Below are 27,758 nucleotides of genomic sequence, written 5' to 3' on the forward strand. Positions count from 1 at the left end.
GCGCGCCTTGCCCAGGGTGCGCTGGGGTCAGGAGCGGGGCCGCACGGCGCGGCAGGATTGGGCGCGGCGGCCTGCGGGGGCGGGGACTTCCCCGGAAGCGCGCGGTGCAGCATGGGCAGGCGGTGCCGGTGGCGCGTGCGCAGTGTGGGCCTGCGAGGGGAAGATGGTGCTGATCAAGGAATTGTGAGTCGGGGTCGGTGGCGGGGGGGCGGCCCCGGGGCATGGCCCCGTGCTGTACGGTGGGGCACGGCGCGGCGGGAGCCCTCCCGGGCTCTCCCCGCTGGGCCCGGCGGCCGCCGGGTGGGGCAGGGCCCGCTCCGGCCCGCGCCCCGCTGGGCCTCCCTGGGCTCCGCTGCGCGGGGCCCGGCAGCGCCTGGCCCGCCGCCTCGGCCGCTCCTCCTGCCGGGCGGGGCCCTGGGGGGCGCCGAGTGTCTGGCGGCCCGGTGGGGCCGCACCCATCGGGCCGGGCCGCCGTGGGGCTCGGGGGGCGGCGGGGCCGGGAGCGCTGCCGGCCGGGGCGCGGGGCCGCTGCATGCTTCCCTGCCCCGCCGTGCGCCCACGTACCGCTTCCCCCCAGGCTTCAGGCCGCGGTCGCCGCAGGGCACCGAGCGAGGGTCCGTTCGGCTTTACAGGCCCCCGAGTGTGCGGTCCCCGGCGAGGCGGTACTGCCCGGGGCGGGCGGGCCCTGTCCCCGCGCGATGAATCCCGGACTCGTCCCCTCGCGGCTGAGGCTCTGCTGAGCCGGCCGTGCCGACGTGTCCCAGCAGGCGCCGCAGGCAGAGCTGTGTCTGGAGAGCTGTCGGGCTGGAACCTCATTCCGCTTGGGAAGGAGCTGGAGTGGCAGTGGTGACAGCCCTGCAGCACGCTGCAGTTATCTGTCCTGGTCGTGCTGGGAGCTCCATGTTTGGTAGATCTTCCCCTAAGGTCTTCTGCCAGCCAGCCATCGACTGGTTCCTTCCTCCCTCCCACCCCTTTGGCTTTAAATTACCTCAGAGTCTAGTAATATTTAGTGTCTGCTGTAGCAGTAAAGATGATGTGTACGTTCAAAATGATGGATAGTAGCAAATGTGTGTGTTAGGTTCCAAACAGGCTTCCAAAGACTCTTCAAAGATTTACCTAAACTTCAGGAGAGTAGGTGCGAACGGGCAGCACTGAGGTACCAGGGCTGTAGCTGGCAGCATGGTGTGAGATCCAAGTGTCCCGCTCATCCAGCATTTTAGCAAAAGCTTACACCAGCCCTCACAGGAGAAGCTGTCTGTCTGTCTTGCATTTCCTGCAAGATAGCGGTGGGTTGTGTGCTTATTTGTAAGGTCTCATCAGATTCCTTTGCTACTCAGCTCTTCTGAATTATCACAATGTGTCATCGTTCTTAAGTTCAAAAAAACCTGTTCCTTACAAATTCTTCCCTTTAATCCCTTGCTTTCCCTTGTACATTTGCTGTTTTCCTAATTATACCCCTATTTTACATATTGTCATGTTGAAGACTAAAACTGAAGTTGCCCAAAAATCTCCTGTACTGTCTTGCAAGCCTCATATGTGTCCTGTCTGGGTATTGAGTCAGCATCTGCTGGTGCCAAGACAGCTGTCTTCTGTCTGTATTGGTCTTGGTAGCCAGCTTTAAAAATAGTTTAAGGACTTTTCTGTCAGGTAGAATAAGATACACTAGGGCTTCTTGTGGGAATTTTATTTTGATTGCCATTTGGCCGTTCTGTGTTTGGATGCAAGCTCTGCTTTCAGCCAGACACTTGCCAGCATTTGAGGCTGATTATGTTTTTCTCAGTTTCTCTCTGAAGGTTTCACAGTTTAAATAAAATTGTTTCAGTGAGGCACATAGTAGGCTAAAATAGAAAAATCTTTGTCCAGTCAGGGATAAAGAAGAAGTTACTTGGAAATTGCAAGACTGAGTTTGACCCGCAGGGATGATAATTTCTATCTTGTCAAGGTTGCGGCGTTTTCTGCCGTGGGTGGGGGATGGGGGTTGAGCAGAGCACTTCAGCTGCTGAAGTAATTTTCACAGCAGTACCTAAACAAAAGCATATCAAACTCACTGTTCAAAGTGCAGACACAGTAGCAGGTAGCAATAGTTGAATCGGCTCACTGTAACTTTCTTCCTCTCTAGAACAGTGGGCAGGCTTAATTTATATTCATGCTTTTGGGATGATTATGTTGCAATTGAATCTTAATGGCTATAAGGTTGTCACTAAGGGAGGTAACATCACTTAAAAGCACTAGGAACAATGTTCTGGGATGTTGCTTTGCAATAATAGTGATTTACATCGTTTCTGTCCATTTTATAATGTAAGGTGAAACTGGAAAATACTGTCTGTGCAGCGTACTGTTGCTGTGAAAAATCAACTTCTGTGTCCCTGATGCTGCTTTTAACTGTACAGCGAAACAGTTTGCCTAAAATGCACTTGCTTCTGCCACCTAGGTGGGGTATGAGCTGTGGTTGGTTTTTAAACAATTCACAACAGCTGTAATTGCCAAAAATAATTTGTAGGCTCTGAGGGCCTATGCATTTGCCTTTTTAAATTGTATAGATGGGACTTTTACTGTGTAACATGTGAAAAAAGCTCACACCTCAAAGTTTAAACAAATTCAGCACAATACAAAGTTATGGCAGAGCTGGAAACAGATCCTAGATTTCCTGGCTCTTCTGTGCAGGTTCTAACATTCTTAACCCTCTTTTTTTTTTTGTTTTGTTTTCCTTTTGTAATGTATCTATTGTTGGTTTTTACTTGGGTTTGTTGCATTATATCCATGCAGCCTTACTGTCACAGAGCATTTCTAAAACGAAAACTGGAATTTTGGCACTTCCTTCTTGAATGTCTTTGTTACAGTTTATGTCAGTTACTTGCAGATTAAGTATAATTACTCATTTTGTTGAATTTGCTCTTTTCTTCTTTCAGCCGAGTGGTTTTACCTTGCTCAGTGCAAGAGGTATGTCCTCATCCTACCTGCTTTTCTTTCGGGGTGATGGGTGGGAGGATGTTAGTGTCTTATTTAAATCTGACTAGCCTGGATCCAAGTGGTTCCTGTGCTGTACACCCACCAGGCTGCGCAGGTAAGTTACCAGATGTGTAAGCCACCAGTGAGCAGAGTTAACCTCTTGTAGATCAGTGAATTTCAAAGGAGGCACATGCCTGCCGGCAGAGAACCTTTAGTTGTGCAATTCTGCACGGCAGCAGAATTTTCCAGCTGATCAAGGCACTGAGTGACTCCAAGCCTTTTCCTAAAGGCACTGGTAGGAATCGCCTTCCAAGATCTGAAGCCTGCAATTTAAATGGCACTGAGATATGTTTAAATGATTGTCCCTCAGAAATACGTTCAGACATTCTATTGTGAAAGTGTTACACTTTTTCCCCGACAGTGTGTTTTTTATGGGTCCTGTGAGAGCAGTATCTAGTTAAAAGTATGAGTCTGGGGGCTGAGTGCTGGAAATCAGTCATTTCAAAATCTGTAAACTAAAAATCATATTTCTCTTATACGATTAAGAGCAACATATATACTTTGCTTTTAGGATGGGAAAAATTAATAACAGCATATTTGCTATGCTGTACCAAAGTGTTGCATTAATGTGAAACAAACCGATTATAGACCTGGTACTTGTGAGCTACAGATAAATTTTGCCAGTGGCTTGTCATACTTTACTAAGTATTTTTTACATGGTGTATTTTACTTTCCTGATAATTTTGTTTGAACACCAAATTTTCACTGGAAAGAGCTAATTTTTTTATACATTAAAAGTTTTTGCTAACTTTAATACAGAAATTTTACTTCTTAATTTTTCAGTATCAAGTTGGGCAACTTTATTCTGTGGCAGAAGCTAGCAAAAATGAAACAGGAGGTGGTGAAGGAATTCAAGTCTTAAAAAATGAGCCTTATGAAAAGGATGGCGAGAAGGGACAATATACTCACAAAATCTATCATTTAAAGAGGTGAGAAAAACTGATACGTATCATGGTCACCTGATGTTGAGTGAGAAATGTGTAAAAGTGAGGGCAGCCTTCCATTCTTTACTGTTCGGGGGTAATTGTATTTTTCTACATTCTGTAATTTGCTGAATTGTGCATGAATGTTCTGGTGAGTGGGAAAATGTGAAATACAGTGGATTTTAAATATGTGGGATAGAGTAATAGAGAACCGTGCAAAATGTCCCATTTGTTAATAGACAAATGCATCTCTAAGTAGGAATAATTTGAATTCTTAGTATATCGCCAAAATAATGGGTTAGTATCACGGATGCTTTGTAGGGTAGCCTGAAGGACAGGAATGTTGATATAGAAGGATAGAGAAAATGAGTGGTTATTGTGTTATAAAGGAAGAATGTTTTTATATGATCTGATATTTAAGAAAGAGTTCTTATGGCCTGACTGCTCCTTAAAAACACTCTGTAAGGCATCACACAAAGTCTTGTGGTGTGGTAGGGTAGTTTTTTCTCAGAGAGAATGAGTAAGTTAAAGAACATTTTCAGAAGTTACCTGCGTTTCAGAGCAGGTAAAACCAGGGTTATTTGGAAATCTGACCAACCTGGGGTCTGAACATGTAGGGATTAACAGTGGATGTTACTCCAGGGGGCTGCAGTACTGTAAAGGTAGCCATGTCATTAGGGTTTGTAATATGTTGTCAAGTTGTGAGGATTAGTGTTCCAGATGTTTATAAATGGGCGAAAAAAGATCTAAATTAAAAGTTGAAGAACTGAATACAGTTATGGTTGGCTACCCCTGGGGGAGACACAACGATGACGTGGGAAAAAAATACTGTACAGCAGTACTGTTCCAAAGCATCTGAGTGTTTAGTGTCTCGGCTCTGTGAAAGTAAACAGGAAGGCGAGCTCACTGCAGGGCGGTGTTGTGTGGGATTGCTGCACACAAGGTATGAATCGTAATTCCCTTTGGTTGGCTTTGGGCATGGGACTTTCAGATGTGCATGAACTGGAGGGTAGAGAGAAGTGTGGGCAGCGTGACTGGTGTGGAAGAGCTGAAATGAAAGAATTGTGTTTGCTTATTCTAGAAAAAGTCCCAGATGGGTGGGACTTAAGGTTCCTGCAACGTAAAAAAGGAATCATCAGTAGGCTTTTTTTCCTTAAATCTAAAAGAAAAAAGGACAGGAACTCACTCACCATCCTTGGAGGAAAACTGAGGATGGAACACTTACACAGATTGAACTCTGGCTGTTCCTTACACACTTCTTGCTGACTTAAAGGCACCAGTCTCAAATACTCTCCTAGGTAATACCAAATTTTCTTTGTATCGGGTTTTGTTACTTTTTTTCCAAGCATCCAGGTTTGGGCAACTGTCACAAGCCCTCTGTTGGACTAGAGGGCAGTTCCAGAGCTGGTAATTCTGCTGCTCATGGCGAGCTGCAGTTTTCCTCTTCAGGTGTGGCTGGAATAGCTGAATGACCTTCCATCTGTGTTGCGGGCCAGCCAAGTTACAGCTTGCTCACTGATCAGCCTCCAGTTTTGCTAGAGAGTTTGGAGTCAGGATCCCTGATGCAGTGCTCTCCCTCTACAGTTATCTTTGCTGTTCTTGAAGAGAAAAGAAAGCACAGCTTTCATTGTTGTCGTAGTTTTTTTCCAAAAATATTTCTAGGTCACTCTGCATTATCTTGTTATTACCTTCCCCATTTTTTTTCTTTATTATTTTTTGATCGGTAACAATGTTGGAGTTCCTGCATGTTTAACTGTGGATAAGTTGTACATCATTGCCTTTAAAGTGCTTAGGTAGAATGTGCCTTTCTTACTAGAGTGGAAGAAATCAGTGAGGAACTTCAGCCGGCAGAAATTTTGAAAACATTGTCAATGTTTGTTTTTCACAGTAAAGTTCCTGGTTTTGTAAGGATGATTGCTCCAGAAGGCTCCCTGGTGTTCCATGAGAAGGCTTGGAACGCATATCCCTACTGTAGAACAAGTAGGTCTCCTGCTGTGTGTTTTGCTGTCAGTGTTCAGTCAAGGGATGGTCTTACACGGTTTGGGAGAAATGATTCTCTTAAGGTCTAGAACAGAGCCTGTTTGAAAGCTCTTCGTAGTCCATTAGAATAAGGTGACTGCTTTGTTTTAATACTTTCAATTCTAAGTATTGAAGTAAGTTCTAAGAGTAGGCCCTATGTCTTTTGTGTTTCTGTTCAGTATTTGAAGCATCTTATAATGAACTTCTGAGGCTAAGGCTAGCAAGTCAGAGTTTGCTGAACTCTGCTGACTTGACACACACAAATGCTCTTAGAGTAATTTTGAATTTTTCTTATGCTGTGAAGCAATCATTAGATGTGAGACTTCTCAAAAACAATTGTATCTAATAACACTGTGTTTTTCCTTTTCATTTTCTTTGCATGTGTTTCCAACGGCCAGTTGTGACAGTGAGTATTTAAATTGCTATCAGTCCTTTGTTGTTTTTTTTTTTAAATATATTTTTTCTCTTATTACTGCTGCAGTTGACTCTGACTCTAGCAAGCCAGCTCCAACCTTTTATATATGCATATGTGCCTTGCCAGGGTTCCTGGCATAGACTTCCTTGTTACTTTATTTGTCTACACATGGCTATAATTAGAAAGAACTGTAATTTGTCAGAGAAATGCTTTCATTTTTTACATCATCTTTTTATGTCTTTACTTACCATTGCAGCTGCATAATGTTTGTCCTGGTAAGATATAATGCTAAAAAAGAGAAAAACAAAAAAGCCAAATTGGAGGTTTCTGTTCTCTTGAATGCAGGAAGAGCAATGAAATACAAGTAGTCCCTAACTGTCTGAGATCCTGTTTCTGTAAGGTTAGAACAGGTTAACTGAGAATCTAATGGAACATCATAGCTGGGTGGGTTGGGTTTTTTTGTTTTTTATTTAAGTTGCATAGGAAAGAGATCATTAAGGCTGTTTCCCTGTGTATTTATTTTGGTGACCTAGGAAGCTCATAAATTTAATGTTAAATTGGTTTATCTGCTCACTTGGAAACTCGATTTAGGTTGTCACTAGGTGGATGCAACATAAGCAGTAACAAATGAGTTTGTGAACTGTTAACTTGACTCATCGTGATACGTGTGCACACTGGTGTACGCTTTCTTCTGAAATTAGAAATGTTCTGTGCTAGTCTTCAGAGATGCAATTTAGAGGTAGCTGGACCTTTATGATTGAAATTGTGCTATACAGTAGCATCTAATGTTTATAAGCTATTACCCTGCCTCTCAGAATAGTATCATTTATTAAAAATTTCATGCAAATGTATTTTAGTTGTTTTGTCATAACTGCAGTATTAATAATTTGAAAATTACTTGAACATAGAGGTAAAGAATTTCATGGTTGAGGAAGAAGGATGGTAAATGACAGTATTATTTCTATTTGTATGCACAGAGTCAGAGTTGGATTTCTCAAACATGGCCGGTTTTAATTTAGTACTGGCTGCTGCAGCTGATACTTAAGATTTAGATACTAGTTATCTCATTTTACCTATTTCTGTATGTGGGTAAGGGGGCTATTTCTTGTATAATTTAAATAAAATGTGTTGCTAGTCAAGGCTTAGTAGGGACTAATATGTAAATACCATTTATCTAAACTTTAAGCAGAGAAGGTAATCAGCCCTATGCTTTTTGATTTTAATTCTTACAGAATGAATACATGAAAGACGATTTCTTTATAAAAATTGAGACCTGGCATAAACCAGATTTGGGGACATCGGAGAACGTGAGTTGGGATTTGGATACCGGGCATTAGTATTACTTTCACCACATAGTCACCCAGATAAAGCATTCTATACCTGATAATGGTGGATAATTACTGGATAAAGGCAAAGCCCATACCAGTGATTAATGTAAAACAAGAAAAGCATTATTCAGATCTTTCTAAGGTGGTCAAGCTGTCTTACCTATACAAGGTGCAAGAACAAGAGAAACTTATTTTTTATATTGAGGTCAATGTAGATACTTGATTCTCCCTCAAATCTTTAAATAGATTTTGAGTAAGTTCTTTTTAATTTCATGTTCTCTCACCTTAGGCATGCTGTGCTACTTGGGCTGACAAGTTTGTCTGAAAACAGGTTTCCCGAGGCTGTTGGAGTTTATCTGTGTACAGCTTCTGTAGAGTTATGTATTGAAGCTGCTTCTGTAAGTTTCCCAGGCTGGCCATACTCTTGCTTTCCTCCCTAGGCAGTTGGTTTGGTTGACAGGTCTCTTCAGGAGATTTTTATTTTTTTAATCTATAGTGACAAAACTCATCCACAAAGGAATAATGGTCAGAGTGTTTTCAGTGCTTGGATGAACTGTAGCACTAGATGTACTACAGAGAAGACGAGTATTTCCTGGACAGCTCTGCTTGCTATAATTATAAGTTTAGGTGTGCCTAGCAGACTGCAGGTGTGAAGCTGATTACATCTTCAGACCTTTATATATCTTCATACCACACACACTTCATCTGGTCCATATTAAAGGCAGCCCTATGATTTAGGGTACCTGTAGATTAGTCAGGTTATTGAAACCTGCCATATTTGCACTTTGGAATTTGTGCAGCTTCTTTCTAGATCAAAAAGCTCGTGCAGATTACTGAATAGGTAATGTTTCTAATTAGAGCTTGATTTCATTAGCACTAATGAATGTGACAGAAGAATACAGCTTAATCTTAAATCCAGGTTTCCTGAATGCACAAGAAGTGAAGGCTTTGTGCTGGTTTAAAATTGGTTAATGAGTGAATTAAACTGTAACTGTGGATATTCCCTTTTAGAAAGGCAGAGGACGAAAGCACAGATTTTGAGAACACTGCCTTGATAAATCCAGAAAAAAATCCACGACATGCATACGTACTGTGTAAGATGCGCTACTGTGTAAGGTGACAGCATGGAAATCATTCCTTTTTCTCTTCTTGCAGGTGCACAATTTAGATCCAAACACATGGAAGAGTGTTGAAGTTGTCCATATTGACATTGCAGATAGAACTCAAGTAGAACCAGGAGTAAGTAAATGTTCTGCTATTGGGGTATGGATGTGGCATGTAGCATGCAGCTAATGACATCGATGCTTGGTGTTGATCATGTTTTACCCAACAGATAAATGAATATTGTTTTGAATAGAATCATTCTTTCCAAAGTTTCACACTTAGTAAATGCATTTACAACTTCAGTCTGCTCAATTTGACTTCTGGTTGCACAGGACACAAAGGGCAACAGACTTCTGGCACAGGTGTAGTTTTCACTTTTAACTGTAGATAAAGTAGTTGATTTGGTCAAGCAAGCATTTATGTGCGCGTCTTAGTGTGTGAGACCAGAATCGGTCATGCAGGACATCTGGGACAGAGCACAGTGGCTCCGCCAAGCTACTTCCATGCTTCTGCTGCTACTTCTGGGTTACAAATTCTTTGAATTACATTCTGTTCCTCCACACATCCTGCATTCTGGGGTTATGGCAATCTCAAGAGGATCAGTCAGGTTTTGCCATTGAAATCTAGACCTTGTTTGTTGTTTAGTTTTTTTAAACTTTGTTCATCAGAGTAGTTCTCAAGACATGAACTGCTCATCTCTTCTGAAAGCTGTGGGATTAATTCTTCAGTTTTGTCTTTAATGATTGCTTTGGCAAGCGTAAGTGTCCTGGATACACTCAGAAGTCTGTCAATAGGAGCCTGTGGTCTTTTCCTTGAGAACTTGAAGCTTAATATCATGATAGAAGAAGCAAAAATTTAGGACAGATTTTATTAGTAAGAGTGCATGGTTACTCAGAGAATTTGTATGTTGAGCACAGGTGTAAATTTGGAAGGAGCGTCCATACCAGGTTGTGTGGAGTCTGTGTTAGCTTGCCTAGACGTGTGGTGGAAGGAGGCAGCTAGATGAAGAAGTGAGTGTGGCAAAGTTTAGTGCTGGGCACGCGCACCTTCAACTTGCCTTTTCGATAGCCCTTTGCACAGAGAAGACAGTGGTACTGTGAATGGCGATTGTATCAAATGCTACTGAAGTAAATACATGAAGGGATCTCTAGTTAAGCTTTATCTGCCATATTGAAATTTTGCTGACAGGGTTAACACTAAATATTTGTAACAGTTTCTGTTCTTTTCCCTTCTGTTATCAATATTTTGTTAACCAGCTCATAGTCGTATGTTTGGGTTGGAAGAGTTTTTCAAATATCACCTAGCTCCAGCCCCCTGCCACGGGCAGGGACACCCCACCCCACCACCCCCCAGCACAGGCTGCTCCCAGCCCTGTCCAGCCTGGCCTTGAGCCCAGCCAGGGATGGGGCACCCACAGCTGCCCAGGGCAGCCTGTCCCAGCGCCTCGCCACCCTCACGGGGAAGAATTTCTTCCTAATATCTAACCTAAATCTGTTCTCAATTCAAAACTGTTGCCTCTTGTCCTGTCACTACAGACCTGGGTAAAAAGTGTTTCTCCATCTTTCTTATAAGCCCCCTGTATATTAACGGGCTGCAGTGAGGTCTCCCCAGAACTGTCACGTCTCCAGGCTGGACAACCCCACCTCTCTCAGCCTGTCCACACAGCAGAGGGGCTCCAGCCCCTGACCATCTCCGTGTCCCTTCTCTGGACCCGCTCCAACAGGTCCCTGTCTGTCTCTTGCTGGGGACCCCAGAGCTGGATGCTCTGGAGGGGGGTCTCACCAGAGCGGAGAGGCGGAATCGCGTCCCTCCACCTGCTGGCCGTGCTGCTTTCGGTGCAGCCCACAGTTGGCTTTCTGGGCTGCGAGCACACGTTGCCAGCTCATGTCTGGTTTTTCATAGTGCATGTGGTTAATGTGAGTAAGAAGGTAGGATATGTTGATTGTAGATGCTCGTTTCTGCAGCTTTAGAGAGCAGCTTCACCATACTTACATGCCAGCCTTACTTCCCTGTTTTTACTGCTGTTGCTTTCTACACTTCTGTATCTATTGGGATTGTTGTCTGGTTTGTTCAGTTGTAACAGCTGGACTGGTCTGTGTGTAATCGTTAATTTTTGGATAGTAGGAAAATGGTATGCACTAATACCGACACCAATTTTTTTTACACAATAATTTGATTTTCTCAGTTTTGTGCAAGGAGACATTCTTTATACTATTTAATTGTTATTTTATGAAAATAAATACTTGGATATCCTGCATTGTGGGAGAGGACTCCTTTGCAGGGAACAAGGGGAAAGGCTGTGTCGTGTGAAGGAGAAAGGTTACTGCTTCATAAATTTCCATTTGCATTACCAACATTGCACTGTTGCTTAACTGATGTTAACAGATGATCTGTGGATTTACATGTGTGAAAATACGTTGTATGGAGAACCTCCCTGTAAACCAAATTAAATGTGTCTTGCCTATTTTAATGCAGCGAGGAATCGTTTTGCTGCCCCTTGTTCTTTCAGACATTCCATATGACCTTAGAGCTGAACTGGCAGGTAAATGTATGTTGTGCATTCCCTATTACATGCCTGGAATTGTGGCAGACAACTACAATGCTGTCATCTGTCAGAGTGCTTGCTTGATCACAGTATGTGTAAACAAAGGGTTGTGCTTATTACTGTGTGTTGAACTTCAGTATTTATTCTGTTTGAAGTACTTTCAGTGAACAGCACTGCTCATGCTGTATGCCCTCTTGCACCATTAGATTACATGGCCTGCCTTTGATATTGCCAGTTTCCTTTGTACTGAAGACTGACAGATGGTGCTGTGCTAAAAGAAGTTGTATTTTTGGCTCAGGGCAAAGATCCATCTAACCCAGTATCCTGTTAGTGGCCAGTAGCAGATACTTGTGGAAGGATAAGAAACTTGGGAGGTATATACTGGAAGCTGGGAGATGCATATCTCTGAAAGATCAATCTGTATTTAAAGGACTTCAGAGCTAGTGGTTATATCTGTCCTATTGCATTCATTATCCACTTACATGCCCATGAGCACATCTAATTCATTTTTTTAACCCATTTATACTTTTGACCTTTATGGCATCATGAATTCTGTAGAGTGTTAGATGCTATGGAGGAAAAAAAATACTTCCTTTTTGCCTGACTGATTAATTAACTGGGTGGGGGGGGGGAGGAATGTTACTTGTTTATATTTTCTGCACAATTTATTTTACAGATTTTGATCATATTTTCTTTTTCTTCCCCCACCTTCTCTTTAGCATACCTGTCCAAGCTGAGGGTCCTTATCTTTTAAGTCCGTCTTCCTGTAGAAGTCCTTGGAACTATTTTCAGTCCATTATCCTCTTTTTATCTTTTTTTACATTTGACCTACAGAATATCAAAACTAAATGCAGAGTGGTTTAATCCAGAGTCTGAAATCTCTTCTGATGTTTCTACATTCTTTCTTTTTTAGTACCATTTAACGCTGTTTGTGCTTTTAGTAGATATTTTCAAATTTAAACTCACAGTGTAGCCCATCATTGCGTAGGAATGCTTGGGACTAATTTTCACCATGTGATTCAGATTTTCATTTCCATTTCATCTCCCAGAAGTTGTTTTGCAAAGTCCTGATTTCATTGAACAGATGACTGTGTATTCAAACACTTACACGGACCTCAGTAACTCTTGAGTTATCTATTGGCAGATGCCCTTCCCACTCCACTCGTTGGACCCTTTCCTAGACAGTTAAGCAGAAATTCTCTGGGACCCACACTTGTAGTTTCTTTTGTTACAAAAATTTGTAGTTTCTGGCCTTTGTTTTCTCTTTCTTTACTGCTTATGACTCCATGAGAGAGACTTTTCATGCGTGCAGATACTTTTATGAAGTTCTAGTAATGGAACTTGAGGAATTTTTTTGGGGAAGATCAGCTACATCATAGTAACAAAATTGCCCTGATCTACTTCCTTTATGTCTTCAGAGAAGGCTGCTGGTTTTGGAAAGTAAATGTCCCCTACGAAAGCATTAGCAGTTTTCTGTGTATTGTATTAGTCCAGAGGTTCTTTTCCTACAGTTTCTTCATCTTTGTTCAGTAATATTAGAGCAGTTGCTAGTTTACTCTGAGTAGTTTCTGAAATCATGTGCATTGTATGGCGTTTGGTTTGGTTTGATGCTTGTTGTTTGGGAATTATCATTCTTAGTGGCTGGTGGGTTTTTTGGCGTGCCCCTTTTGTTAGGGGAGAGGGATAGTCAGTGTGGCCAAAGGAAAGTTTTATTTGTACATTTATTTTCTCGGTCTCAGTTTTGCCTGGAAAAGCAACTCAAATGTACTATCTTGGGTAACAGTATGACTGAAAGAATGGAACTATCTAATTTATCAAATCCAGCAATTTTGATAAAAGTTTTCATATATTTAAGATTTATCATTTCATTCAGTCACTGAACCTTGTCCAACCCATCATAGTGTAGCAATCATGTTAGTTCCAGAACTACAGTCAGCATAAATATAAAAATAGTAAATTTCTTTAAGATACTAATGGCATGCATATGCTAATTCTTGCTCATTTAAGTATGTATAGAAATAATTTGGCTGACATCTGTGGCTTTCTTCAGATACAAATTTAACCCTGCCCTCTCTTAATCATCTCCAGCATACAATCTATGTAGCTTTGTGATTTGTATACAAAAATCACTTCCCAGGAGAATAAGACTTTCTAAAGTGTAAGCAGAAGAGAACAGTCAATTAACATCAGAAGAGACTACACTTTTGGAAACAATTTGTAAGAAAGTAGAGTGTAGTGAAAACAAAGAAATTGAAATCAGGTTTGTAGATATTTTTGTAAATGAAGAAATTAAATATCTTGTTCTAGGTCGTAGTGGATCTTCGTTATGTTACTTAAAACAAAGACCTAAAAATACAGTTTTATACAAATCAGTCAAATTACTTAATGCGTGCCTTAAGGGATAGGATGTCTATGTGCTGTGCGGTAAGTATTATTCCTTGCCCTGCAATTTGAAGAAATATAACGGCATCTAGGATATGCTCTTCATTTGTAGTCTGTAAAGAGTGTTAAAGGATTCTTGAGTGACAGAGCTGTTATTCTCGTAGGTGGATCTCTTCCATTTTGGACCTAACTTATCATGTGATAGGCATCTAAAAAGTCCATATTACTAGTCCAGAAGCTTAGTATCATCATGCATTTTATTGGTAACAGTCTTGGAACACCTTATCTGGGTGATAAAGTTGACTATGTATTAGCAAAATGATCAAAATATACCTCTTAGTTTCTTTGAAAAAATCAAGAACATTTCTTTTTGGAGAAGCATGAGAAAACCCTCTTGTTTTAAACTTGTTTTTTGTTGGACTTCAGTTCAGCGAGGCTATTTCATTTTGGTGTCCAGGTGAGGCAGGTGTGTGGATGTATGGACCACTACTGGTGCTCAGCAGGTGGATGATAGCTAGTTGACTTTGGATCACATAGTCCTATCTTTATTCAGCAGCAGTTGTTTCTCAAGCCTTGTGAAGCTCCACTGTCACGCTGCCGTAGGTGTTTGCAGTCTAGTCTATAAAATCACCGTGTGCAGAAGGATGCTACAATGGCTACAGGTACGGAGTGGTCAGTTTTTATTGACCTGCTGCTGAGGAGAGCCCAGTGACTTATGAGACTTGAGAGATCCAGGGGATTGTGGATCCTGTTTAAAAATACGTTAGTGGTCAGGATTCAGGCGCCAAAATTGGCAGTCTGGTGCTCAGAGTATTGCCTGAAAGTGACCCTGTGGCTGTGTCTCTGGTCACCAGGGCTCCTTGAAGTGTCAGATCCAGAAATGCATGGAAAATACTGACTGCTGCAGACTTGACTTTTGCCCCAGAGTGTGTGTTCTGCTTTGCCTTGGACATTTGTATTATCAAAAAAGGCTTGTCTGAATTACTGAGTTTGAATAGATGACTGTTCAGCCTCCATCAGTACTATTTTAGAATAAAAATGCAAAGGATTGTTTGCTCATGTGATTCTTAGAGGGCCCTGGTACTTTCTTCCAATCTTCAGCCTGCTTCCAGAATCAGCCTTTCTTCATATTGGGATGTTATTTACTGGTATAGAAAGTAGAATAACCTGTACACACTTTGAATTTTGCTTAATCCCTTCACTAGTACCTCTGGCTTCTTTTACAAGTATGCGTCTAAAACTGCGCATTCCATGGAACAACCTATGTATGTATAAATAGGGCTTATTTCTAGTCAACTGTTTTTTTCCCTCCCCTGTTTTCTATCCCCTAACTAAGGCTTTTTTCATACTGTCCTGGGTGCTTGTAAATCTTCATGCCCTTCAGTCTCTTTCATGGGACCTTTGACTTCTAGGACACAGCACAACACTGCAGCATACATCTGTGCTAATGGAACAAGACTGGCTTTATTTTCAATTTGAACCTTGGCATTCTTTCAAAGGGAATTTCAGGGAGTAGTTCACCTGATAGCTGTCCTGTAGATACAAGACTCTTCAGGAGATGGGGATGACTGTAAGGTATCTGTTACTAAAAGCCGTGTAGCTAAACCTACCCAAAATACTTGAATGTTTTTTTGCATATCAGTTAAGTGGACAGTAGTGCTAGTGATTTTCAGTTATGAGACTTGGGAATATGACATACTTTGATTAACCTGATCTTGATCTTTATTGTGCTGTGAACAAGTATTCACCGAGCTATGGATCATTTTGGGGAAAAGTGCTAGTATACGTTTCCTGCCCCAGTCAACTTTGTGTGTGTTTTCTGCAAAATAACACTTAATATTATGTATGTTCTCCTATTTAAAAAGCTAATGCCATATTGAGTTGAAAAGCCAGAAACTGTGTCCACCTGCCTAGTTGGTCTTATGGCACTCTGTGTTCAGGAAGCTTTTTTCATGAATTTACAGGCATGACATCAGACTTGTATCATTTTTATGTTCAGTTCTAAAAGTTTTCGTTCTGTCCTGTATGTATGTTTTCAAGTTTTATATTACTTGATAGAGTAAATTATGAGCTATCGGGAGTACTGTTACTACTTCTAGCAGGTCTTATAAATTAGAATTGTAAAGAAGCACCCAGATCCCAGGTTTGTTGCAATTACTACTTTATTGTATAGGACTCACAGTCTCTCTAAACAAATCTTTACAACAGTTTGTTGCATTCATGCATATTACATTGAGATTTGAGCAGAAACTGCCTATGAAATGGTATCTGTATATTTCTTTGAAATGTTTTTTGGCTCCTCTGTATTGTTATGCTGCTGTGTAATGATGTTTTGCCTGTCTAGCTTTCAAGAGGGCTTCAGGGTTTTTTCACCATAATATTTGTTCCAACAGCTGCCTGTTTTTCTTCCTAAGAAGGACTTGTTGCTGTCAGGAGTTAAGCTCTTGCTGCACAGATATTTTCCTTAAACTCTGCAAAGAACTGTTGTTTATTTGTACTTTGGCTCTAGTCCAGTCTTCTTCCTTCCATGCTGTTAGGGTTTGTGTATTGAGAAGAGTTCCTACAATGCTCTCTTGTCCATCTCGTCTTTAAGCTAGACAGAGTTTTTTCTTTGTCCTTAGCAGCATTTGTGTTAACTGAGTCCTGAAAGGTCTTGGTTCAAAGCCTCTGTATGTGGTCTCTAGCACAGAAAACTTTACCATGACTTAGATTATTTTTCTTCAAATTTTTGTTTTCACTCCTGTATTTTACTTGTAGGTAACTTTTTTTTTCCCCCCTCCCAGTGTTTCCAACTGTGTTTATATGTGGGTCCTAAATGCAAGAGCACAGTTGCTTTTTACCAGTGTCCCTGTGCAGGCAGAGGTATGATGGCAAATTACATGGTGTCACGTGGACTTGGGTGTCCCTCTGGTATCCAGTCAAATAATTCCACAACATATAAGAGGCAGGTCAAGGTTGCATGTATAGGTGAGTTTAAATGACAAAACAAAGATTGCATATGTAAGCAAAGTTCTTACCTTAGCAAGTTTTCTAATCACTGTATATTTGAAAATTTGCATCCTACTGTTCATTTCTATAAGCTTGTGTGGTATATACCATAATGTGCGGGTCTGAAGTACTGATGATACAAGATACCACAGGTTTTGTTAGCGAATGCAATTTTTAATATTAAATTTTTGGAGGATTTTGAATGAACAGTCTATTACTTGGAAATAGTGATGTTTGTTGGTATTTTTGCTTTATTTCTTTTTACTATTTTTTGTCAGGAAGGGGTTTGCAATGCAGATGTAGAAGTTGCCAAATATATTTCACTTTAGTCACGTGGCAAGATCGTTTACATTTCTGCATTGCATGGAACATGGAAGCTGTCTTTCTGGTGGAGAAAAAGCCTTGTTTTCTGAAGTTCGTTTAGCTTTCTTCAAGCAAGGATGCTGACTTCTTAAGTTTTAATATTTATGTAGATTTCACATTGTAGTGCTTACAAAGGAAAGTAGCTCAGTTAAATATATCTATAAGCATGCTTGCAGGTTTTTGGCAGTGCTTTGCAGCAACTTGTAGCAAGTTGAGGCATTTCATCTTTGGTGTGTGTTTAACGCTGGCTATCTGGCTGGTGTTGTGAGGCGTGTATTAGTCCCTTGTAAGCTTCTCGGAGTACATCGATTCTTCCCGTCTGTGCTGGTTCCTGGATGCTACAGGGCTGTGAAGAGTGATGGCAGTTACTTTGGTGACAATTTGAGTGAAGGGGTTTTTGTCTTTGAAAATGATTTTGACCTGGGTCTTCCAAGCTAGTACAAAGGTACAGTCTAGTAACAAGTCATGTCACCTAGTCAAAATATGTGTGCTTTATAATCTGATGCAGGGTGATTCATGCAGTCTCCTGTGGATTTTTCTTACTGCTATTGACATTTTTAGATTGGACCACAACAGTGTGCATTTTCGAGTAGTGATCAACACTGGATGTTAAGGAAGGTAGAAACCTCCGCTGTGCTGCTTACTCCCCCTGCTTCCCAAGTGGAATGGGTGTAGGAAGGGCTGGTTAGGCAGAAATTATATTCATCGTCGTCTAATTGGAACCAAAAGCAAGACAAACAATATAAATGTAACAATTGTGGTATGTAAATATATTTTTTTATTTATATGTAATCATGTAAAATAATAACTATAATTAAATTTAAATTGTGTAAACATAAACAATATTACAAATACATAGTCTCTGCAATATTGTATTGATATTACTGGGGAAGAGATGTACTGTTTTCTATCTTTTTCTGCATCGTGGGGCTTCCACATGTTATTGCAGCCTAAATTGTTTCATGGGTCAGAAAGTTGTTCAAAGTAGTCTAATTCCCTGTACTTCCTTTCCTCAAGTATAACATTGACAAATAAATTGTGTTTTATTTTTCTGTTTAATGAGAAGGGCTGCACTTAATTTGAGACATTTGTCGTTAAAATGAAGTGGTTTGCTGCATTCTCTATCTTGGGGCTTTCCATGGTAAATCCAGTGCTGATGAGCTGTGTTGTCTGGTGTAATCTTTCTCTTTGACAGTTATGTAGAGAAATCTCTGCAGAGTGTGCCGTTGTAAAGGAACAGTCCAAATTACATCCTGTTCTTCATGAGAATGCACTCTTGTAGCTTTAGTAAGGAGTCGGAACTGCAGCTTATCTGTCCTTCTAGTGAACAGTTTGGAAAAAATGTTTTACAGCCTAGAAACGTGTCACTGTGGCAGCACAGACACCTGGGCCCAGCCAAGCACTGCCTATCAGAAGGCAAATAATTCTCTTTCAGCAAAAATCTCTAAAAGATTTCTGTGCCTTCTTTCTTTCTTTATCATTATTGACCTCTGATGGAGTTAGCAGTATTCTGCCTGTATTTGTGTTGAAAGTAATTTGAAATTTTTGTTTTAAATCGCTGGCAATTTTACCTGGTTGGGGTTTTCAGTTTCTACTAGCTCCAGCCCCTACCTACATATATTCCCTCTCTGGTTTTGCAGATTTCAATATTTTATTCCTCTCAATCATGTTTTTTCCAGGTTGAAGATTCATGGTCTGCTTTGTTATTTGAATGGAATTAGTTCCATAATTAATCATTCTTGCTGTCTTCTGTATCTCTGCCACTTCTAATGTATTCTTTTAGAGAAAAGGATACCAAAAATCAATGTAATATTCAAAATACAAATGTACCTCAGAATTGTAGTGTCATAAGGTATTTTGTGTTATGTTCTCGCCTGGTTTCCTAATATCCCAATGTATTTCAGATGTTGGGCTCATTTTGATATTGCCTTTCTGTTGCTTTTAGGTTTGGTCTGTTGCGCTCCGTAGCGATCCATGAAAGCACAACAGCAATCTCATTATAATTATTGCAGTTTCTTCTTTTTTCCTTTAAAGAAAGCATGGAGATACTCTTAAGAACATCCTGAATATGGTATCGTCACGCAGTGCTGTGAGACACTGCTTACAGCTGGGACAGCAGGCCAGGCAGCATCCTCTGGGTATCACTAGTGCAAATGAAGTTTATGGTATGGATGTCCCTGTGCCCTGCACCGCTGCGGTGCGAGCTCTGCCTTGGTAGGGTATTCAGACAATCAGACTAAGAAATTCAGGGTTGTCTTGATCCAGTACCTGGCTTTATTTACAAAACTGGCATGAAAATATGGAAGCTTTTGTATTCTGTGGTTCTGTTTAGCACAGCGCTACCTCAGAACAGCAGCAATATTTATGCCAGGAATTAGTTCTCTAGAACAACATGTTTATTGGGAATTTGTTTATCCATTACTATAGCTTGGTCCTTTTCTTAGTGTCTTCCATCCAGTGTTTGAGTGAAACTGTTAAAGGCAGTTATAATCAGTAATTTAAAACATTAAATATATTTCTGTAAAAATATTCTGCCGTAGTATTTACATATATTTTTAAAACATGATTTACTTGTGAAGAAAATGCTTTTTTTTTTTCCCCCCACCCAAGGATTGTTAAAAAAAACAAGTCGTGCGCATCATTCAGCCTCCAGAATATGCAGGACCTGGGGTTTCGAGTAGGTTGCAGCTGTCTTCAGCCACAGTATTTGGAAATAACTAATGAATGAGAAGTCTGCAGCTGGTGGCGAGCACTGTAAATTGTGTGCCCTCAGCTCGCCTCCCCCTTGGCTTCCTTGGCTTCCTGGAGGAGACAGGCTGCGCACAAAGGCAGCAGGCACGCTCGCTTGGTGCACGCTCCCGTACAGCAGTAATTGGGAGCTACGGCTGCGTGTTGGGTGCTGAAGCCATCACACACTTACTTGCTCTTTTTGATGTCTGTAAAAAGGGCACGTCCAGTAAAATAATAAATAAGCAGGGTTTTACTAAAGTTCAGGTGACAAATATTGCTATTAGTCTTTCTCCAATTATAATAATACTGAGTAATAAAAAAAATTACATTTAAGTGTTGCTGAATTTAAATGTTAATATACAGTGCTTATGCTGATTCCTCTGATTGTCCCTGAGGTAGACAAAGTATTATCTTAGCACCTGTTGGGACCACCCTGCTAAAGTTGTCTGGCCATGATATCGGTTCTTTAAATAAACATATTGTTTCAGTTTAGAGGAAAATACTACTTGTAGAAGTTCATAAAAAATACTGGTGAGGAATGCGATTGAATGTCTTGACTCAGATGTTTCTAGGAAATTCTTGCTCAATTCTTAAAAGTGCACGTTTGAATACTTAATATGGAAGTTTATCTGAATACCTATTAATGCTTTCTAGATATATTAATTACAGAGGCTGGAAAAAATCTATTAAAAGGTTTCTTCAGCCTACTTTAATACGTAGTGTAGGTAGCTACATTAGAAGAACTGGGAACAATGAGGAAAAAACTGGGGAGAAGAATGTATCAGAGAATAACAGCTGATTTTCTGTAAGTGAAATCAGATTCCTCTGAGAGGATCTCCTGGATTTTCCAGTTCCATCTAGCTTGCAAAAAGTGCATTGTAAATGTCAAAATGGTTATGAAAGCATTAATAGCTAATTTGTGTAGCCTCGCTCAGTGGATCTGGAATTTCAGCCTAGAAGTAGCCTTCATTCCTCTGTGCTAATGGAAAAATGTAGATTTGAAAACTGGCGTGTTACACGGGATCTTAAAAACTTCTGATGGCTGAAACAATGAATTCCTGTAATGGCTCCTGCATTGTATATGCACTAGCACCATCTGTTGAATTCAAGTTACATGAGTTAAATGTGAAAAGTAGGGAAATGGAGCTGTTCTGGGAGGGCTGAGGAAAGTTGATGGGAATTCTTTTGTGTGGATTGGTTTTCCCATGTTCATTTGGGACTGTCCTGGTGAATAAATGTGAAATCCCTTCAGAACAATGAGAGGGAAATGCTTTTGCACAGGTGATAATTCATCAGGTGCTAATTATCATAGGGTGGGAACTGAGGCCAAGAATAAAAGTGGAGAGGAATACCCAGTTATATGATGGTCTGTAACCGAGGAGTTTATATCCTTTCTGGAAAAAAAACCCAAACCCAACACAGAATAGAGAAGACTAAACTGTTCATTGCTTGGAGTGACAGCTCTGTCTTGGGTGTTTGCATCCTTCCATGAAGCATCTGTTACTGGCCACTGAGACAGAATATTAGATTAGAGTGGTCTCTTGTACAACTCCGCCTGACAATTCCTGCTCGATCATGTTACGGTGTTCGGGTTTATTTTATGTGTGCTTATGTTCATGCTTTTGTCTACAAGAATTAACTTGGTCATCTAGGGAAAACAGTTCTCCAAAACACACTGCTTCTGCAGCAGGGATGTAGTTAGATGGTTTCAGTATGCTTCAGAAGAGACATCACTATTTCAGTGGGTAGTATTCAGAGAGCCATTTTTTTAATTCACATCTGTCTTGCTGCTGATGGCATGTGATTTTGAATACAGGGGTGAAGGTCTAGTTTTAATTAATCTTAGAAGCAGTTTACAAACATGATTCCTTGTTGACAACTCTCAGGTGCAGGAGTGGGGGGGATGCCAGTAGCTACTTTTCTGGTGGTATTGCTTTCACTCCATGTTCTGCAAATTTTGTCCTCATTGAAACTTGTTTTTCAAAATGAGACCTTAAACTCTGCTAAACTTCCTTGGGGCTTTTCAGTAGGACCCATCAAGCATTTGTTCTGCTTTAAAGCAACTTAAACTTTTACGGTTCTCCACGGTTGCGTGGGTGTAGTGTTATTCTTAGAGTTGATGTTTTTCATGCATTGTGTAAACCTTAGGTGTTTTCAATTACTAAGGTCAGAGTTTTTAATCCTTTCCTAATTTCCAAGGTAGCGTCTTTATCAGGTAATCATTTTCATGCCCCTCATTAGGAAAATTTAAGTAAATCTCTACATTGGAAGCATTTGTCACTTTTGACTCTGTGGGTAATAGTTTTGTCCCATTGTGTATGACTAGGTAAGCAGGGATGTCTGTTGTGAAGCAGTGCCACTCAGACTGCTGCCTTCCCTCTCTGTGCTTACCCTGCTGATGTCTCGCAGATTGAGATTATGCAGTTTCTAATTTTGCAAGTTAGCTCACTTATGCCTTCTTCCCTTTCATTTTGGGCTTCTCGGGAGTGGACACATGTTATAGCTTGGAAAAATGTTAGCGCACTGATTTCTGTATCACTGGGTTCTGTATTACTGCTATCTCTTCCCCTGAGAAGTTCACAAAACTTATAGAGTAATGCTGATGTCACACAGTGTGCAGCACAAAAAAAATCCTGAGCTAGAAGGCAGCCCAGGTGTGCTGTCGTAGTATAAACTGGTAATGAGCACCACTGGTGATAACACAGTGAATGGGTGAGTGTGATGGAGTATTCAACACAAACGTAAATCAACCTAACACATGTGTTCCACCTGTTCTGCTGCACATCACTCAGGAGAAGCAGTTTGGTAGTCCTCAACAGAAGCTTAATATAGTGGAGTATTGAATCTCTTTGGGTTTGTTTTCTGACTCTCACGGGTTTTTTATGTTATAGGACTACAAAGCTGATGAAGACCCTGCGTTATTCCAGTCGGTTAAGACGAAGAGAGGACCTTTGGGGCCAAATTGGAAGGTACTAAGAACTGATGTTACAACCTTATGAAGTCTTTATCAGCAGAAAAAAAGTCATGGTTCCTTAGAGACTAGCACTAGTACTGTTAGTCTTAAAACAAAGGGCAGAAAATGAATACTTTTTTGTATTCAGCTAAAATTCCAAATGTGTTAGTAAGCAAAAGCACTGTCTGCTACTTGTTTAACATCACTACTATAACCAAAGTTATGCAAATTTAAATTGGATGAACTTTATGCTTACTCAAGTTTGACATGTGAATATACACTGCGATGAATTCCATGGAAGTCATCAGTGCGCTGGAGGTGACTGAAAATGAAAAAAAAATTAGTTGGAAATTTCCTTGTGTTTAAATGGATATCAGTGTATTAGAGCGGGCTGATAGTTACTACCTGTGTGTGTTTTATTTAGTTACCAAACAATTAGCAGAAAAGACTGGCAACTAAATCTAACCCTGTCTTCACCTTACCATACTGAGTATCTAGGTGTTTTTCATTTGTATGGAGTGTGTACAAAATGCATATGAACCTCCAGTAATTCATCATACTTTCCCTCAGTGAGATAACGCACTGTGCTTGCATTTGTGCATGTTTTTGTACATGCATGCACAGATGCGTCTACCATGTTCTTGACATTTTCAGTCTGGCATATGTAATGTGAGTTGATTTGGGAAATCAGTTTTCTGCATTCTTTGGTCATTTAGCAGTTCCTATGTGGCTGTCAGTATGACTGCAGTGTGAAAGCTTAGCACTTAGTCACATCCAATGTGAATTTGTTCTGCTTATATATTCAACTACAGGAAAGTCATGCTTGAGAACAAAGTCTTTCGTAGGTAGTGTGTGTACTGGTGCAGTGCCAGAATATGTATGTGCCAGCCTTTGTAATGCCTCTGTACTTCTCTTAACAATTTAGCCTAAACAGTTACTGCATACGTAAATATGATCTTATCTTGAAATAACTTTGTAGAGTCTCTTGCCTGGGGTCCGCTTCCATTTCCTCCAGAGCCTTGCTTGGCTCAACTCAGGAACACATTTCCTGTGGACCAGCACATACCACATGGAACCCAGCGACACCTAACAGCAATGCAAAACTTGCCAGCACATCCCTGCCCCAGTCACAAAGCACACCCTTCCACAGACAGCCATCCAAATTCATGTATATATACCCATCCCAGAAAGAAATACACTGTCTGCTACACCACATATCCTCATAGAAACTGAGAAGCTAACTGGTGTATACTGGAAGGAATATACAGGCAGTCTGTCAGGAATAGGCCCTCAGCTGCCAATTATGATACAGGTTTTCACTTTTGTCATTACTGTAAATGAAATATTTCATCGACAGAGCATAATTTTACTTCTTATGTTTAGTGTGTATTGTGATGAATTATGCTGAAGTCTGTGCTGAGGGGTTTTTTAATATATTACAAAAGGTGCCCCAGTTCCTGAAATTTTCTTGTAAAAGTATTGTCTCTCATTACCCAAAAACGTTCTGACTGCACCATGAATGTTTCTGTCAAAATACAGTGTGGAGGACTTTCTCCGAGAGGTGTGAATTTTCTTGTAGTTCATTACTTTAGATGTCACCATTAGTTATTTTACCACTAGCTTTTGCAAAGCAGCAAGATAAGCGTCAGATATTGGAGTGGGATGCATTTGGGCCAGCAAGCTCTCCGTCTGATTTCCAGTGCTACAAGGTGGCTGTGCGAGCTGAAGTGGGCAGAAGGCACACCACCCTTCTGCTGTCCGAGGCTTGGCCTGTGTCTTAAATGTCCGATAACTGCCCGGTGTGTCTGACAGAGCGGAGGCCCCGTGTCCCAGCACACAGGACCACGCTCGTTCCCAGCTGGCCTGAGATCACTGATAGGCACAGTCTGAATTCAAGGACGTAAGGTGTCTCTTGTCCCACTGTGGCGTGAGGCTGTGGTTCAGGGGCACCACTGTGCAGCACTGACTGGTCACTCCTCTACTTCAGTACCTGCTGCTACGGTGATTTTAATGCTGGGTGGCAATTAACCTAGGGGGAAAAGTAGCAAACCAGGTTTTTGTGAGAGGATGGGAAGCTATGTGGCAACACAGGGAGCCATCATAACAGGACCATTGAGATTTTCAACAGATCAGAAAGGGTTTGGGCAACTAAAGCTGGCGCCTCGCTGCCACTAATGCTGTATTATCAGAAGAAAAGCTTGCAAAGGTACCTCCTGGGTCCTCCGCGTACTTCAGTTTGTCTTGGTGAGAGCTGAGGATGCAGTCAGTGTATGCCATGGACCTGTTTGCTGTCACCATAGCTGTTCCTAATGTCGTCTTTTCAACACGATGAAAGATCCTGTGATAGTCTGATTGTACAGACACAAAAATAATGTAAAATTCCATCTGAACACCAGAAAGCACTTTTTTACTATGAAGGCGATTAAACACTGGACCAGGTTCCCCAGGGAGGCTGTGGAGTCTCCATCCATGGAGATACTCAAAACCTGACTGGACACAGTCTTGGCAGCCTGCTCTTGATGACCCTTCTTGAGCAAGGCTCCTGCACCTGGTGGGCAGGGATGGTCCCTTCCAACTCAGCCATGCCATGATTTTGCAGTCTACACATACCCACACGCTTTGTGTGTCCAAAGACAGAAAACAGCTCTGCTTCAGAAAGTTTCTGAGCTTATGAGTAGCTGGAGACTGATTGAGTTTCTAAGTGAATTATCAATATTTTCTTCTTTGCGTTTTACTTTTTTACGTAGGTTTCTACCATTAGTTGCTGTCAAAATACTGAGCCAGGTAGACTTTGGGTCTGAGCGGTGGGGTTTGTCCTAGGCCCAAGCATTAGCTGGCATCTCACGATAAAACAAGCGTATTGCGTGTACCAAAATGATGGCGAGGGGAGGCGTGTATTCGAACTCCCATTATTGTAAGCTCATTCTACCTGGGCTAAGTACTCTTGCTAGCAGGGTAAAATTGTCACAGGGGTTTTTTTTGTGAACTGGGCTGAGAATGTGTATCCTGCCTTAGAAGCTCGTTGTTCCTTCCTGCTCAGGAAGGAAGGAGGAGGCTGATGCAGGAATAGCCTGCGTGACCTAAAGAAAGCGGGCAGTTACTGGTTTGTTTTTTAAAAACAGCTGTAGAATGATGAGGAGAACTTTAAATGCCTGGAACTGGTGGCACTGAATTTGCATGTGCCATTTAGTTCTGCCCTGTTACTGACGCCTGGGCATAGGCTGGTGCTGTTCGGGAACACCAAACAACAGCTGCACTTTGTTTTTTGCTTGTGAATAGACCATCAGTCTTCTGATTATAACTGGTTTTCCTTTAAGTGCTCTCTGGTGGTGAGTATTTGTGAATAAAAATCTGTCTTAAATATTCATTACGCACCTAATTTTTTTATACGTTAGATATGTCTCACAGTAATCTTTTTATTGTGTACATGACCAACAGGAGTTGTCCTTTTCATGGTTGAAAGAAATCTAGCTTTAAAGTTATGTAAAGTATTCCTACTTAGAAGTTTGTTGCAGATACAAAGAATAAAAATCTGTGGACTTCTAGTAATTGTTTGTTGTTCAAGCCACACACACAGATTTTTAGGGGTTTTTTTAAGCTACTGTCAACTTCCGTTTTTGGTTTGGTTTTTTTGTTTCCTTTCTTATTTTTCCTTCCTCTTTTACAAGGCTTGGCGTAACCTAACACACTTTGTTGAACTGAAAACATGATATGGGCTCTTGTATTATGTAAATTGGACCACATGAATTGTAGGAAAATCACTGTGTATGATGTTACAGGTACTTGAAAATTGTTTGGATGTAGGAACTGTAAGAAACCTGGGAATTAGACAAAATGGTTGTGGGTGTCTCATGAATTTCCCTCCGTTCATTCCTCTGGGGAATCTGTCCTCTGCACGAAGTCCTTAAGCTGGACTTGCTTCCAAGCAGTTCGAAGTGGAGCTTTAGTTGCTTTTACAACCACCTGTTGACATTGATGATAAACAAATTCTCTCCCTATTTTTCTCAGGGTAGTAGTCAGAAGGTCTGCAATTCAGTATGCAAAAATAAATATGTAAATTACACCTTAAAACTAGAAATTACCTCTGCCCCTGGGTACAGACGTACCCTTCTGGCACTGTCTGCAGGAGAGGGATGTGATGGAGGGAGGAAGAGGGGGGAGCACGCCAGCGTCTGTGTGGGCAGAGCAGAACCGCAAGGAGATGAAGTTTTGTACTTTTGCGAGAGGCAGACCTGAGGGGCGGGTTTCTGCCGCTGCTGAGCAACTTGGTACAACTCTGATTATAATTGCCTTTGCACAGTAGACCCAAAAGTAAAAATAATTTGGTGCTAGCTGTTGTAATCTAGCTTCATTGTCATTTCAAAATGTCAGAAAGTATATTACAGTGGAAATCATGAAAATTAAATCCGTGGCAAGACTAAGATGTCTGCAGCATGGATAGAATTGTTTTACAGATTTAACCTGATAGATTGTTAATGCCCTGTGTTCAGAGTACAGTGCTAAGTATTTACTAATGCTTGGAATTCCAAGTACTATTATAATTCTAATAATACTTAGAGTTATAATTGAAACAATTATTTAATTTACTATAAATTAACAATGTAATCCTAATAGAATACTTGGAATTATAATTTCTAATAATGAATTTGACTGAAGTAAAGTTTTATAAAATTAAAAATTCCTTCCCATTATCCATGAACAGAAAGAGCTAGCAACTGATGAAGAGTGTCCTAAAATGTGTGCTTACAAGTTGGTGACTATCAAATTTAAATGGTGGGGACTGCAGAACAAAGTTGAAAACTTTATACAAAAGGTAAGTGCCTCTGCCTTGTTGGGAGGCGGCTGGGGAGGTGGGTCTGTGGCGGTGGGGGGGGTTGAGGGGGAAGAGTGATGAAATTTCCTGTTGCTGACTTTCTGTTCATTTCTTCAGCAAGTACAACCATTGGTGTCTTAATCTACTAGTGATGGTGTTTCATTGGTGACACTAGAATAACTTTCC

The 27,758-nt window shown here is 41.0% G+C and overlaps 1 protein-coding gene across 2 annotated transcripts in view; it reads left to right on the plus strand.

The window, feature by feature from the left end:
* Positions 1 to 98: 98 nt before the first annotated feature.
* PITPNB (phosphatidylinositol transfer protein beta) overlaps positions 99 to 27,758 on the plus strand; it is a 35,849-nt gene continuing 8,189 nt past the window's right edge. For both annotated transcript variants that reach the window (XM_040611655.1, XM_040611664.1), the window contains exons 1-9: positions 99 to 183; positions 2,910 to 2,940; positions 3,793 to 3,938; positions 5,821 to 5,912; positions 6,350 to 6,357; positions 7,599 to 7,673; positions 8,850 to 8,933; positions 22,698 to 22,775; positions 27,462 to 27,572. In XM_040611655.1, the coding sequence (XP_040467589.1) occupies positions 164 to 183; positions 2,910 to 2,940; positions 3,793 to 3,938; positions 5,821 to 5,912; positions 6,350 to 6,357; positions 7,599 to 7,673; positions 8,850 to 8,933; positions 22,698 to 22,775; positions 27,462 to 27,572 (645 nt within the window). In that variant the 5' untranslated portion in view covers positions 99 to 163. The remainder of the gene's footprint in view (positions 184 to 2,909; positions 2,941 to 3,792; positions 3,939 to 5,820; positions 5,913 to 6,349; positions 6,358 to 7,598; positions 7,674 to 8,849; positions 8,934 to 22,697; positions 22,776 to 27,461; positions 27,573 to 27,758) is intronic.

Source organism: Falco naumanni, chromosome 1, assembly GCF_017639655.2.
Source record: "Falco naumanni isolate bFalNau1 chromosome 1, bFalNau1.pat, whole genome shotgun sequence".
Lineage (NCBI taxonomy): Eukaryota > Metazoa > Chordata > Aves > Falconiformes > Falconidae > Falco > Falco naumanni.